This window comes from Taeniopygia guttata, chromosome 5 (assembly GCF_048771995.1).
Source record: "Taeniopygia guttata chromosome 5, bTaeGut7.mat, whole genome shotgun sequence".
NCBI classification, from domain to species: domain Eukaryota; kingdom Metazoa; phylum Chordata; class Aves; order Passeriformes; family Estrildidae; genus Taeniopygia; species Taeniopygia guttata.
This window is the reverse complement of record NC_133030.1, coordinates 33,798,142-33,813,968: the sequence shown is the minus strand read 5'-3', so window position 1 is coordinate 33,813,968 and position 15,827 is coordinate 33,798,142. Positions and strand designations below refer to the sequence as shown.

At 34.9% G+C, this 15,827-nt stretch overlaps 1 protein-coding gene across 20 annotated transcripts in view; it reads left to right on the top strand.

Annotated features, from left to right (window-relative positions):
- Nucleotides 1-15,827, top strand: part of RYR3 (ryanodine receptor 3) — a 195,754-nt gene that overhangs the window by 109,964 nt on the left and 69,963 nt on the right. For 10 of the 20 annotated variants that reach the window (XM_072930137.1, XM_072930143.1, XM_072930142.1 and 7 more), the window contains 12 exons: nt 793-925; nt 1,902-2,005; nt 5,298-5,433; nt 6,287-6,467; nt 6,935-7,040; nt 8,238-8,358; nt 8,942-9,111; nt 9,724-9,944; nt 10,310-10,400; nt 11,862-12,002; nt 13,652-13,833; nt 14,715-14,793. In XM_072930137.1, the coding sequence (XP_072786238.1) occupies nt 793-925; nt 1,902-2,005; nt 5,298-5,433; nt 6,287-6,467; nt 6,935-7,040; nt 8,238-8,358; nt 8,942-9,111; nt 9,724-9,944; nt 10,310-10,400; nt 11,862-12,002; nt 13,652-13,833; nt 14,715-14,793 (1,665 nt within the window). The remainder of the gene's footprint in view (nt 1-792; nt 926-1,901; nt 2,006-5,297; nt 5,434-6,286; nt 6,468-6,934; nt 7,041-8,237; nt 8,359-8,941; nt 9,112-9,723; nt 9,945-10,309; nt 10,401-11,861; nt 12,003-13,651; nt 13,834-14,714; nt 14,794-15,827) is intronic. The other 10 variants (XM_072930144.1, XM_072930140.1, XM_030274529.4 and 7 more) reach the window with 3 other exon arrangements.

Genomic DNA, 15,827 nt, shown 5'->3' with positions numbered 1-15,827 from the left:
AAATTATTAGTACTTTGCTAATTTATAGGTACTACAACATCCTGGTTTTGCTACAACTTGTACATAGAGCCAAAGGTGATAAAAAACCCCTGAAACTCAAAACAATGACGACCCCCAATGCCTTCTAATTTTATTAAAAATGTTTGCCTAGAAAATATTAATAACACAGATCAACAAAAATGCTTTACAGAAATTACCATGATATCCTTCAAAGGAAATGCAGACTTAGAAGACTGCTTAGTAACCTGGTGTTGTGCTGTTAAATGTGCTTGGCCACCCAAAATAACATATTTTATGTCTCTGTCTTTATGAATTGCATGTAGACAGTAGGTGCCTCATTAATATTTCTTACTGTTCAATGTGGTAGCTTCAACAGATGGAATGAGTAATCATGAAATGTATTCTGTGGCTTAAGGATTGGGCATTTTTCTAGGTTGTGTCGGCAGATTGTTTGAGCTAGATTTCCGGCTTCTTGGAATAAATGGTTAATCATGAGGCTGTATTGAGACATATACTGTCTCTGAAGGAATGGTGGGAATGATAAAACTAGTCAGTTAAAACTGGTATGCCACCTGTAGTTCTCTGAAAAATGATTTTTCAACACTTATTGGCCTAATAAAGTGAAAGTTAAAGGGAGATGTGGGTCCTTTCTTAAGTTAGAACCAAAGTAACTGTCAGTTGCTTATTACATTGGTAACTTCATTATACTTTCCTTGTGAGGAGTGCAAGAAGAAGAACTGTAACAGATTGGTAATTAACATATTTCACTGCTTTGTCAACTTTCCTCTTCAGCAGATCGCTTTTCCTAAGATGGTGGCAAGCTGCTGTCGGTTCCTGTGCTACTTCTGTCGCATTAGCCGTCAGAACCAAAAGGCCATGTTTGAGCATCTCAGCTACTTACTGGAAAACAGCAGTGTTGGACTGGGTATGCCATGTAGCTGCAACACCTAAAAGCAAGAGTAGGAGCAACTGTGATATCACAAGACTGGTGTCTAATTTGTACAGCAGGCTGAAACGTGTTTAAATCACCTTGTGATTTCACCTTTCATTCTTTTTCCTTTTTTTTTTTCACTTTTGTTTCATGCTAATGTTTCTATGAACTGTATTAGGAACAGAATAATCTGAATCTGTGTTTTAGAACACCTTGAAAATATTAGCATTAAATACATGGTTTGACATTTTTCTGTTCAAAATAATTGTGGTTTGAAATCTAAGATTAAATTGACTCCTTATGGTGCTTGCCTGTTTCATCTCGTTTAAATTTCCATGCATCTACAGTTTAAGCTGCTGAAGTAAATGTCATGTTTTTCATTTGAACATGCTTTTCAATGCATGTGCATTAGATTTTGTAACACCAGGAAAATTGTATTGGCTAGATAGATGGCTATAATAATAAGATATGTCAAGGCAAGATAGCCTGTGATTTCACAGTGATTTAGCTGTTCATGCGTGCACTTGGCCATAATAAACACAGAAAATTGGAAAATATTAAAGAAAGAAAACAGGTAATTGAAGCTTGAAATGTCTCTTTTTGCTAAGGATAGGCATGTTTTAAAATCTTGACTTGATAAGGCTGTGCAGAATTACGTAGTTAATATGTTGGTCTCCTAAGGAAACAGTATTCCTGAGATTTTCTGTATTGTTAATACTAAATTTTTTTCATCTGTACTTAAAACCACTGTGTTTGAGTATACTTATAGATATGGATGTGAAGTCAGAAAAACTTTCAGCACTTCTATATTATTTAAAACAGTTGACTGTGTTCTTGGATGAAGAACTGCCCTAAAATGTACTATGAATATACTTATGTTCGAGATTCCAGTGTGATTGCTACCCTCTGCTGCATGAATGTGATTACTACAGACTCCATTTAATCATTATGTATTAACTTTTTTCTGCAGCATTTCCTTCAATGAGGGGTTCGACACCACTCGATGTGGCAGCAGCCTCTGTGATGGACAACAATGAGCTTGCACTTGCATTGGAGGAGCCAGATCTTGATAAGGTGTCTACTCTGACCTATTTACCCATTTATTAAGTGGTGTATTGTGCTAAAAGGGTTTAAAAGGGCAAGCTTGATCATAGTGGTTTTTTAATATATTTTCCGCAGAAATACCTGCTGTAGGTATGTGTTGTTTCAAGGTAAGGTTGACTGAGCAGTATTTTCCCTGATTTTGCTTTATGCTTATCAGGGTCAGAGCAAAAGAGATTTATTTCTATCTTCTGCATCCTTTCACTATTATTATTGGGTAGAAAGGGTGACAAGAAAAAAGGCATGAAACAGGAATATCAAGAAGTGTTGTTTGAGGAGGGAAAAATTGAGAATTAAGAGAAGAATGTTAAAAAAAGGACACAGGTCTTTTGGCTTAAATAATAGAGATTTGTGGGGATGGAGGTTAGAGCTAAGAGAATGGAAGGACAGCTAATTCAAGATGAAAGGTGAAACAGGATTTTAAGGGTAGGGTCAATGGGAAACTGAATCCAGAATTCAAGTCATTGGCAATTGTTAGGAATAAAGGTGAGTGTGAGGAGAGACAGGATGAGCTGGAAAATGTGGTAAAATGTAAAAAATGGCATGAAAGTTATTTGTATATCACAAGAGGAAAACAGATTTAGACATGGAAGTGCACAGTCAGAAGAGGAAGACAGCAGGTAATGGAAGATAGATGTGCTAGCAGAGCATTGTGGTGCAGAAAGCAGGGTTTAATATAAATTGAGAGAGTAGTTAAACATCTAAGTGATAACTTAGCGTAGATAAAATCTCTGTCCAGGATGACAGGATCCTGTGATGACAGTGGAACTCGTGGGACTGTTTGTGATTAGTACATGGTGTGGGAGAGGAAAAGTTGTGAAATTGAAATAAATGGGCATATTACAGCAATAGCTGGGGGAAGACAGGCAAGAATATGAATGGAAAGGGTGTAAGACAGCACAGCAATATACTTACTAGGCAATATGCTGTTGAGAATAATTAGCAATTCTCTATCACCTGCAAAATTGCTGAGTGCACTCTGTCCTGTCATTAATAAAAAATTGAAAGGTATTGATATCAATCCTTGGAATACAACACTAGTGACTGGAACACTACCAGTGACTCTATTATATTTCCATGGAAACTACTGTAGAGGAATTCACTTAAAGTAAATTTCACTGATGACCACATTTCTCATTTACTGATTGCTTACCTTGAAATACTTGGCACATTTCTTAGTGAAATACTTGGCACTGTACAAATCCTGACTATTCAAACAGTAACAGATACCAGCTGTAACATGAGCAGTATTTTATGCTGAAAAAATCAGTCTGTATGTGCCTCAGACTGGGCTTCACAAATTCATTAGTCATTTTAGCTGTAAGAATCATAATGCATTGGCTGCAATGTATTACCTTTGGTGAGACAATAACTTTATCTAGTGCAGTATGTGGAGGTTATTCAGTAAACGAATCTGTATACTAATAACTAGAAAAAATGAATACTCTCTGGATATTATTTAATGGATGTGACAGACACCCTATTCACAGAGTGATACAGCATTTCTATGTGACTAAAATTTATATTGTAAAAACTGTGTGCAAAGCAAACAAATTACACGTAGACAACTTCATTTTTGAACTTTTCCCATTATAAATTTAAATTGTGTTTCATATAGGTAAAGCCTTATAAAATAAGGGCCTTGTTACCCTTGTAAATCATGGCTCAGGCCTGCTACTTCAGCTAAGCAGAAAAGGGCTATGGGAAAGTGACTCAGCTGAATAAGCAAGTTATAACCATTACATGCTCACATCATGGTGTATGGTGTTTGTTGGATTACGTTTGTTATGATTTAAAACTATGTAACTAATAATGGGCTAACTGATTAAAAAGGCCTGTTTTTTGCAATAAAGCAGCTCTCCTTTGCACCTGCCTGGGGACTCTGCGTCACTTTGCTTCATACAAAACTCTTTCTACTGCAAATGTTTGACAGTGTGGATGGTAGAGGATTGCACAAGAAATGTATCCCATTCTGTAGTAAACTGAATAGATTAAAACTATATGGCTTAGTGGAAGCATAAAATCTTAGAAGAGATTTATTCTACTGGCGCTCTCACATTTTTTATGAGCTGCATTTCTAGACCCCTGCAAGTATGTATTCACTTATATCTTCTGAATAAATTCTTGATAACTATCAAGTCCTGTTGGGAATTATATACTTTTTATTCATAGTGCTCTGAGTAACTTCCTTACTTCATACTGCGACAAGTTTTACACATCAACCCATTTTTCCACTGTTGCAGCCTTTTGGAGGCAATTTGTATACTGTATCAGCTGACGTATAATTTTTCTTAAATTCATAGCTTTACTCCTCTTAGGATGCTGGATAATGACTAAGTATAATCTCTTAATCTATCTCCCTTTTGCCATCTATTTTGGCTGCTTGCCATTTTAAGAAATTATAATTTGTATCTTTTTTACAAGTTCACGGAAGATTCTTCATCGTCATTTCCTATTTTAAGTGCTATAACCATGCTCATCTGTTGTCCTTTGCAGAAACATATGATTTTTTATTTTATTTGAAATGCACAGTTTTCTGCAAATTTCTTTTTAGATGAACAAGGAAATTATTCTGTAAATATTTCTGAATTTCAGTTTAATATAATTAAAGAAATTAATAATAATTTCTCAAAGATTTCCCTCAAAGATACTCCTCTTCATAAGAAACGTTGTGTTAGAAATTTTTGTAATACCAAAATTTTTTAATCTTTCTGTTTTCAGACTCTTAAAACTGTTAATTGATATTTATAATTCTTCTGAAAAATTGTAATGGTTTTCATATCCATTAAAATTAGAATTACACTATATAAACTTTTGGTGCAATCTTTATTTTGTTATTGTAGCAAATAAACCGACTATATAAACTTTTGGTGCAATCTTTATTTTGTTATTGTAGCAAATAAACCGTATACAGTTATTGATCTGATTTTAAAGATGTTCAGTATTTTAGTTGTCGTGTATGTACTATCAAAAACATTTTGATTATGCGAGACTTTATTATATTTTTCACATTCCACATTTGTTCATGTTGTTGTATTTTTGTGTCATCATATAATTAGGTAACTTCAGAAACAAAGAGTGCTAACCTTTTTTCGTTAAAAATCTCCTTATGACTGACAAAATAGTGACCTATGTTGTTAGTCTTAGGTTAATTCCCTAGAATATAAAAAATCTTGGAAAAAAATATTGTGCTCATTCTGGTTTATAGCTATTTTTAGAAACATATTTCTAAGCATAGGAATAAATTATTATTTCTGTATTGCAGGTTGTTACCTACCTGGCAGGTTGTGGCCTGCAGAGCTGTCCAGTATTGCTGGCTAAAGGATATCCAGACATTGGATGGAACCCAATAGAGGGTGAACGTTACCTGTCATTCTTACGATTTGCAGTTTTTGCTAACAGTAAGTCTAATTTCTTGGCATCCAGATTCCATCAAAAGGTTTCCTTTAATTTCCTAATCATCAAAATATGTTAAATCTGAAGAGAGGTTAATCCATACTCTTCTCATTACAAACATAAGACTATTGGTGTATGCTTATTATTGTAATTTTTTTTGACTCTTCATAGTTGTGGTTTTTCTTGTAATTTTTTTTTGCAAATCACATAAATGAGTAGATTAACCTCTAGCCATGGTTGCGAATCATGTTAGGAATTCCTTGGCACAGGAAGACCAGGAATGGGGGTTACATCAATACATTCCTGCCACTTCTCCAGGAGAAGAGTCTTTCCTGTGCTCTAGTGTGTGGTCCCTCCCATGGGAGACAATCCTCCACAACATTCTCCAGTGTCAGTCCATCCCATGGGCAAAAATTCTCCACAAACTGCTGCAATATGGGGCACTTTTCCATAGGATGCAGTCCTGCCAGGACAGGCTGCTCCAGTGTGAGTTCCTCAGAAGTCCTGCCAGGAAACCTGCTCCAGTATGGGCTCCACTCTCAACAGGTGACTCTGCCAGGAGCCTGCTCCAGCACAGGTCTCCCATGGGTTCACAGCCTCCTCTCAGGCATCCCCCTGCTGCAGTGCAGGTCTCCTCCATGGCTGCAGGTGGATCTCTGCATCCCTGGGGGCCTCCATGGGCTGCAGGGGTGCAGCTGCCTCACCATGGGCTGCACCATGGGCTGCAGGGGAATCTCAGCTCTGGCACCTTAGGATGAGGACTTAATTTATATTTTTTAACAATTAGGAGAAAATGAAGTTTTCTTCTGACTTAATACATTTCAGGAGAAAATATATGTAGTGCCTTTTGGTCCTCAGGTGAAAGTGTTGAGGAAAATGCAAGTGTTGTTGTCAAGCTTCTTATTCGACGGCCAGAGTGCTTCGGGCCAGACCTTAGGGGAGAAGGAGGAAATGGTTTGCTGGCTGCTATGCAGGAGGCCATCAGGATCTCAGAGAATCCTAGTCGTGACCTTCCTTCCCAGGCATATAAGAGAGAAGGGTAAGTAAATGGGAATGCCTGTTTGGCAAATGACAATTTAATAGCTGGTTCAATCATGCTTGCAGTATGCGCATAATAGGTCCTGTTGTGTAAGGCATTATACAAACAGAGAGAATTAGAGATTCACATCCACAAGCAGTTGTCATATGGTATTCATAAAGCATTAGCTAGATAAAAGTGGAATAAGAATTACAGAGAGAAAAAGCACAAAGGACAAAACAAATTAGAAGACTGCTGTGGAATGAAGCTGAAGTTAAGCTTAAGTAAAAGAGGAAGGTAGAAGGCTCATGTGAAGTCAGCTATTAGAGTTAGCCTGCATGTTGACCCTCGGGCCAAAAACCCTTTAGTCTGGAGCCAAAGGGATGAGTATGCCTGGTGAATAGTCTCTGGATCATATCTCCAGTTCCAGAGAAGAGCTATAAAACTTAGATTAGCAAAAATGCTCACTGTTATTTTTAACTTTTTAGTGAGGAGGAGGAGGAGGAAGAGGAGACTGTGCACATGGGAAATGCAATCATGTCATTTTACTCAGCTCTCATAGATTTACTTGGACGCTGTGCACCAGAAATGCACGTAAGTTCATTTTACCACTTAGAAAATGTAAAGAGATTTGTAAACATAATTGTACATGCCTAATTAAACCTTTCTCTATTTGAAGCCTTCTTCCCTTAAAAAGGTAGACTTTATCATTTCTTGCTGTATTTAAGTAGATACAAGCTGCAAGCTGTTTATAAAGAACCAGGGTCTTTTGATTCCCTTATGCTTTTATATTTATCTAAAATTTTGGTATTTTTTACATGACTATGGAATTAAAGCAAATATGAACTACAAGTGTTACACAGTTAAGTGACCAGTATAATAACTTCTGAAATTGACCCTTTCTCTAGAAAGCCATAAAATAATTTTTGTAAGAATGTGATAGAGGACTGCTTTTTGTGTGGATTGATGAAACATTGTGCCCACACCTTGTGAATACATGGAAAAATGTGTAAAATAACTGTTTCAACAGTAGCAACTGTAACAGCCATATGCAAGACTTGGTTTTAATTGGACTGACTGTTGCTTGTTGATGCTTAAAATTCTTTAGTAGCTTAAAATCCTCTATTTCTCTCAATACAATAAGAGTAAGAAGTTTGGCTTGCAACCTCCCTCCTTACGCTTACAAAAGCTATTAAGTTTATTAGCTATATATGTGTCTCTCTATTGCCAGACACAGTAGTTTCACGTTATGAAAATTACTGGTAGAGATTTTCAGACACAGGTTATGAATACCTGATTTCTGCTAGAAATTGAAAGGAATTGCTCACCTCATTGTTGTAAATGCCTTTTGAAGATTTTTACAACTTAGAAATACTAGAAAAATGCATGGATACCTCACACTTGTCTGCATCCCTTCGTAGTGTGAAAAAGCAAGCTCAAAATTTGTCACCGTGGGTTCCCTAGGTAACATGGACATGTCATAAATTTTGGTTTCATCACCTTATCTGGTTGGTTTAGGAATCTTATCAATATGGAGGGGTTTTCCTTATTGGGAAGTATTGTATTGTAAATTGTATTTAGTAATTGCATTGTAAAATAATTTGTATAAAAATAAGACCATATACAAATGTAGGAACAGCTGAATTTGGCAACTTCATTCTTGGATAAATTGAGTTTCTGTACATTTTCTACCAGTGTTTGAAAAAAAATCATATTTACACAAATACTTTGAGGAAGACTTTCTTATGTCCCTCAATATTAAATTTCTTAACTGACAAATTTTTCTAACAGCTTATTCAAAGTGGAAAAGGGGAAGCTATTCGAATCAGGTCAATTCTTCGATCCCTAGTGCCAACTGAAGATTTGGTGGGGATTATAAGTATACCACTAAAGTTGTCCACAGTTAACAAAGGTAACTTCAATTCTTTCATTAGACCATTTATCTTTTATGAAAGTCTTTTGCTACATTAGCCTTCAGATGAAAAATAGAGCAGTTTTGTTAGTTGAATGAAAGCAGAGAACTGTTCAAATTTTAATTTGCAGCAATTAGAGCTGCTCCAGTGACAGTTGTTTGCTCCTGTAGAGCAGAGAATATAAGAACATAAGAAATGCTTGAAAGGATCACACCAATGGGCCAATACTTTGTCTCCAGCAGTGGCTCTAGAGATGCTACCTCTTTAGGTAAAATATTTAAGCTTGGGCTCAGTCCCTTTGTATTTCCACATTATCCAGTCATTTGTAGAATGTTTACCATTTATTTCTAAGCTTTCATTTAAGTGTGAAAGATAATTAAATTGCAAAATAATAGGGTTTTTTTAATAATAAAAACTTACTTTCTAAACAATTCTTTTTTAACATAAACTAAAACTGATCAAGAACGTAATTTTCTTTGAGTATGTGATTTTACATATTAAATGTAATTACATGTAATTGCCATGGTGTTTCTTGTTTTATTAGTTATCTACTATTAAAAAGTGCATTGTATGTTTGTGTAGATGGCACAGTTAATGAGCCAGACATGTCTGCCAGTTTCTGTCCTGATCATAAAGCACCCATGGTACTCTTCTTGGACCGTGTCTATGGTATTAAGGACCAAAGCTTCCTCCTTCACCTACTTGAAGTTGGATTTTTACCAGATTTAAGAGCTTCTGCCTCATTGGATACAGTATGTATTTCACTATTGAGTTTAGGTGAAATGGCTGGATATAGCGGCTCTGTAAGTGTAAAAAACTGGAATTTCAAGTCAAAACAACCTTTAGAAAAAGGCATTATAGGCTCAATATAAAACAAAATCAATTTTAATTCACTTACTATTTCCAGTGCATAAGTCTGATTTAAGCATTCAGTGTATGAAGTGTAAAAGTAGTTCAAAATCTTTTGATACAGGCTGTACAGTAATTCAATAAGTACATTGAGTATACTGCAATAGGCCTAATGATTGCTTTTATTTCATGTTTGTTTTCAATAATTGCACTGAAAATCCAGGTGTATGAAGAAATTGAGATGCTGAGTGTTATTTAATGCTTGGTGGGGTTTTCTAACCTGTTTCAAGATAGAAGCTACATATTCTTTTCTGTTGCTATTGGTTCAGAGCACGAAGATGCAAGAAATGGGACATAAATGGATTGCTTGAATTTTCTCCAGTTGAAAAAGAAATATCATTAGCCCCAAGCCTCTCAGGAGTTTTAAGGACTATTACATTTTTATGTTTTATAACCTTAATATTTATTGACCTTTACCCAGTGTGGTACTAAGGACTATTTACTCCTTCATACAGGTTTCTCTAAGTACCACAGAGGCAGCTCTCGCACTAAATAGGTACATTTGCTCAGCTGTGTTTCCACTACTCAAGAGATGTGCTCCCCTCTTTTCTGGAACAGAGCATCATGCCTCTCTGGTTGACTCCATGCTTCACACAATATATAGGTTATCCAAGGGACGGTCCCTCACAAAAGCTCAACGGGATGCTATTGAGGAATGCCTGCTTGCCATTTGCCAGTACGTATGATACCTGTGTACAAATTAATTTCTTTTGTGCAGAATAGGTATTTTAACAGCCTCTTTCTTTGCCTGTAGCGTAGACCTTAGACTGTTTTATTCTTGCACTAAATAAATGACCAGTGTTATCTCAGGAACAGAAATGTAGATTTGTCTGTTCACTTAAGAGGTTTCAGAAGCAGCACAATGTTCTGTGCTATATCCTTCCATGGGTAGATAGTGAGATTCCTTAAGCACTTAGCATTGTTTTTTTCAAAACACTTTTAATGAGTGTTTTGCCTCCCAATAAATTGACTTCAATTTTTATTTAATTTACACTTAACTGTATGAATTTTGCTGATAACATCTATTTTTTAAAAATACAGCCATTTGCGTCCCTCTATGCTACAACAGCTGTTGAGAAGGCTGGTTTTTGATGTGCCTCTGCTCAATGAATACTGTAAAATGCCTCTCAAGGTAAATGCTTTATTTTCTGTACAGACATCCAGCATAAAACTTCAAAAGAAATTGTTGTTGTCTTGTTTTTAAAATCAGAATGGGAAGTGTAAAACAATATAAAATTACTTCTGAATGGAAAATAATGTTATTGTTTCATAGTCTTTCAAATTAAATGTACTGTTTGAAAAATTTTTGAAATCGTGCCTAATGCAAAGAGTAAGGGGATTATGATACTTTGTATAGTGAACTGTTGACATTCCCATTGCTTCAGCAAAAGAGTATTTGAATGTATCAATTTAACTGTCAGTGTTATATTGAGATTTCTTCTTCTGCTATATGAACTAAAAAAACTCTTGGTGGGATGCATGGTCCAGGAATGACTTCTGAATGACATCTAAGGGACAGGATACAGGGAAGAAAATTCAACTTTTATTTTTGAGTAATATGTAACTGAAGTTTTATCTCATTTTATCTAGTTTTTATTTTGGTTTTTTTGTTTATTTGTTTGTTGTTTTTATTTGTTTTGTTTTTTGGGTTTTTTTTTGTTCTGTAAATACAGAATTACAATTGTTAGATTATAAATAAATCTTAGATCTATTCTGTCAGGATTGATTCACTTCTTTGTTGGTGTAAAACAGCCTGATCTTAGGTCTGTGTCTTTTTCTGAAATAATTGAAATTTTATCATATTTTAAAGCAGAACTGCCATATTCACAAACATACTCTGGAGCATCATTAATTTTTGATTAAAAGTGTGGTGTAGAGGGAGTGTTTGGACTGTTTTTTAATTATTATTTTTCTTCCTTACACAGAACTGAAAAAAACCCTAAAATGTCAAGATTCTACTCTGATACTAAAATATTTTTTAAATTTCCATGGGATAAGAATTTTTAGTTCTACAGAAGAAACTGTTAGAAATTTGAAATTATGTGGAAAGTGCATCAATAATCTTATATACTAGGCTCTTTAACTGTACAGATTTCCTCTGTCATAGTTTTTTCTGTCATTTTTTTCCAGAGCTGAGCAATAACAGCCAAGAGTGTGTACTGCAGGTGTCTTTTGCAGTGTTTTGAGTAACACTAAAGCAACTGCAACTGGCAGGAGTTAAATCAATTTGAATTTGTAAAACTTTTCATGAGAACCTATCATGTCCTGCCTTATACCCATTTCATTGTCTCTGTTTTTGTCCTGTGAGCTAGTCTGTACTCAAATGGTGACAATTCTGAAAGTTTGCTACTCCCTGTAGCCACTGAGAATCCCACAGCAGGAGCTGGAGATAATACTGGCTTTATACTTTCACAATATGGGCTCTGCTGCTCTTCCAAAAAGAAAAAGAAGGAAAAAAAGACCATTATTCTGAGCCATTGGAAATCAAGAGACAGACACAAATAAAACTACTCCTGTAACTGTTTAACATAACAGTTTTTTATTTTGTTAAATAGCAATGTTTCACAAGCATTTTTATTTCTTGAAAATCTAGCTTCTGACAAATCACTATGAGCAGTGCTGGAAATATTACTGTCTGCCTTCAGGAATGGGAAGCTATGGAATTGCAGCAGAAGAGGAGCTACATTTAACCGAGAAACTTTTCTGGGGAATATTTGATTCCTTGTCTCATAAGGTAATGGCTGCAATTCACATTATATTATGGGCTGGGTATAAAAGCATTACAGTGATAATTTGCTGTGCCAAGATGAGAAAATTCCTGTTTTAATGATTGTTTCATCTAATATGGGAGATACAGCAATGAATGCTTTTAATGAAGTGAAAAATTGAACACTGAATCTTGAAAGATTGTCTCCAAGCTAATGAAATGTTAAATCTTTGCTTGATATACTTGTGAGCTTTACACTACTAATGAGGAGATACGTATGTATATATATAAGATACACACACATATGCACGTGTAATGTTTAGTTCTCACTGCACTAACATGTCAGTGTTGTCTGCTCTCCTATCTTGGCTCTACTAAACATTTAAAATTAGTTATTACTGACATGAAATAAATTTTAATATATATATATGTACGTACTTATCAAATTGCCAGTATATGCAGAATAAATTTACATTGCCTGTCTTCAAATATATTTATATTTCTTTAGTTTTTCCAGCTATTGCCCAGCTGAAGAGATATGATGCAATATACTATGAAATAAATACTTTTCCATTTTTCTGTTGCAAAATGTGATATTGGGACTTTTTAACTTAGTTTTTCTCTCAGTAAGAAAAAGTTGCATTTCTGATACAAGAAATTTCTTCCTAAGTAAACACTTTTTGTGCTTGCTTGGGGTCAAAATTTAGCCCAATCAAAAATCAGTTTTTGCTTTAGAATAGTAAAAAAACATATTATTTTGGTCTCACTGATTTTATGTTCTCTTTCTAAGCTACAGATTTAGACGATTGCTCCTCTAGGCATTCTGATTTATAATATGGAAATAAAAATGGTCTCTGCATTATCTGAAATGGCTTTTTAAGCTTTATTTGTATTTGATTTTTAGCAACATTTTTCCCTCTCTTGGTGCTTTCACAAGTGCAAAGAGTGTCATGAGTGCCTGATGCAATCAAATGTTTCCAATTAGTGCATCTTAGATTTTAAAAGATGAATTAACATTATATGTTTCTGCCAATACTGGTGTCTCTCTATAACAACATTTTTATTTTTCTGTAAATGGTTGTTAGCCAAATGGTGGTTAGTGAAAGAAGAGTTGTGTAAATCTGATCTGCCAACCTACAGTATTCTCCACCATTCTTTTTTGTTCTAAACTATTTACAGGTTTGATATTATTAAAAATAATTTTAAAAAAATTACTTTGCTACAGTTAATCACTATTTCCTTTAATGAGCATATTTTAAAATTAAACAGTACAGTGTGAAAGAGAAGCAAAATAACTATGTATTCTGCTAATTCTGCAGGAATTAATAACTTTAGAACTAAGGCAGTGTTTTACAGATGATCATATTCTGTAACTAGGCAAACAAGCCTTGATCTTCTCTGTACAGGCCTTCATGTCCAAAGCAAGCTCAAGTTGACCTCGTATTGCATACATATACGAAGTGTCAGCACACTCATATGTCAATCTGAGTAGTCTTAAGAATATATCATGTTGATATAATGCAAAATAGATGTCATGAGACAATAATTTTGCTCTATGTTTGAATTTTAAATGTGACTTACTGTTTGTTTGCATCTTCTAATATTTGTACATGGCTATATGGCTGCTTGGATTTCACTAACATTTTGCATGTTTTTCTATTGGGTTTTCCAACCAGTTCCTATCTCTCCTGCAGAAGTATGATCCAGAGCTCTTTCGAATGGCTTTGCCTTGTCTAAGTGCTATAGCTGGTGCCTTGCCCCCTGATTATTTAGATACACGAATTATGTCAACTTTGGAAAAGCAGACTTCAGTGGATCCAGAAGGAAATTTTGATCCCAAACCTGTCAGCACATCAAAGTGAGTGATGTAATTCATAGTGGTTTCCTTCCCTTAAATTTTTTTATGCTATTCCTTATTAACATTTTTTTTATCTTCTGTAGGGAGAGCTGGCTGGTGACTGACATGTTAGGAGTATTAGGACTTTCAGAAATAGCAGAGGGATTTTTACTTCCTTCTGCCAAATACTTCACTGAAACCTGTCCTGTTTACCAGACATAAACCATATTCCTTTCAGCCCTGAACAGATGTTAAATATTTCCATCTTATGTCTGCAGAGAAAATAGTAAATTATATATTTATTATGTACCTTGTTGCCTAATAGTTCAAATGTTTGGGATAGATAAATTAGAAACTATCATTATTTTGCTTATGACAATTTGTACAACATCACAAAAATCTGGTGATTCAATTGGCCTGTAGCCCATTTTTTATAAAATATATGGCAAAATAAGCAGATCATACAGGATGATTAAATAGAGATTTGGCTTTCCTAGTAATTTTTTGCTTTTAAAATACAGACTTTATATTCAAGAACTGAGGATCAATAGCTCAGTCTTGCTATTAAATTCTTATCATCATTTTGCATTGTGAAGCATCCATGTTAATATTATTCTTTATTAAGAATTAGCAACGAATTTACCTGTAGATTGTGGTGAAGCAGATGTCAGGTGCTAAAAAGTGTGACTGTTATGTATTTAAAGGTACTCTGCAAATGCCATTATAGCTCTACCTTTTTTGTGGCATTTCTTTTAAAGAGGAGGGAATTTCCATGCCAAAATTCTCTGCCTTCATTTGCAGGTGAAGCATTTTTGATTAGTGCTATATTTTGCTGACATTTTTTTCATAAATCAGACTGCAGTAACTCATGATTGACTGACCATAGCCCTCTTTGCTTACAGCCTTGTGCTTCCTGAGAAGTTGGAGTATATAGTAAGCAAGTATGCTGAACATTCCCACGATAAATGGGCCTTTGAAAAGGTAGGAGTTATTTTAAGACTGGCAACTATCCAGGACTAGTAAATAATTCCTAGGGTGAATACTGAAATTAAAACTGGACAGTTTAATTGATAACCCCTTGTTCAGAGTGTATGGATGTCTACATATTTATTTTGGAAAGAAACCTCTTGCTTAGGAAAATGCATTGTAATTAGTTACTTTTTCAAATAATTTATTAGAGACTTGAGGGGACTGAAAAAGGGGAGTTTGGTTTGGATTTGGCAGTTTGTTTGGGGGTTTGGTGGGTTTTTGTTCTTTAAAAAAAATTTTAGGTAGAATAGATAGGTAAGATGCTCTTTAGGCATCACTTTGCCTGGTAATGGTCCTTTTTGACTGGGAGATTCAATTTTATTGCAGCAACTCTATGATCTAAGAAAGTACAGTCTAATGTAATTTTTTATTTTAGATAAGTAGTTGTAGATTTTCTTTCTTCTTAGCTTTAGGAAACCGGTTATGAATTGAATTTCTCTATAATTTTTCAAATGCTCTGTCACTATGTCATGGTTCTGTTTCATTATTTCTACAAAGCTACAAGAAAAGACAATTAATTCTTCGATAATTTATTATAACAATTAATAACAAATGAATAGCAATTTTATGGAAGAGTTATATAAAATAATTCTTTTGTTTGGGAGGGCCTATATATGCAAATTTGTATAGGAAGGTACACGTACATATGAATATGTAAATATACATAGAAAAATTTCAAACCATAAATTTCAGTTACTTCTGTTTAAGGTAAAGGATTCATTAGTTACATTCTCCAGTTCTTGATCTGTTAATGTTACATATTCTTTTCAGTGTTTCTGACTTTAGGCTCTCAGAGTGGGACAGTTTATTTATTGTATTTTGGCACAGTCACTGCTGTCTCAATGCATGAGTCCACTTGAAAGGGGCCAGTGTAATTTAGGCTCAGGACTGGTATCATGACACCCCCTGCTCACAGGTGTCATCCCTTCTGTCCCAGGCGTGTTTTCTTCCTGCATGTCCAGGATGGATGCACAATCCTCTCCTGT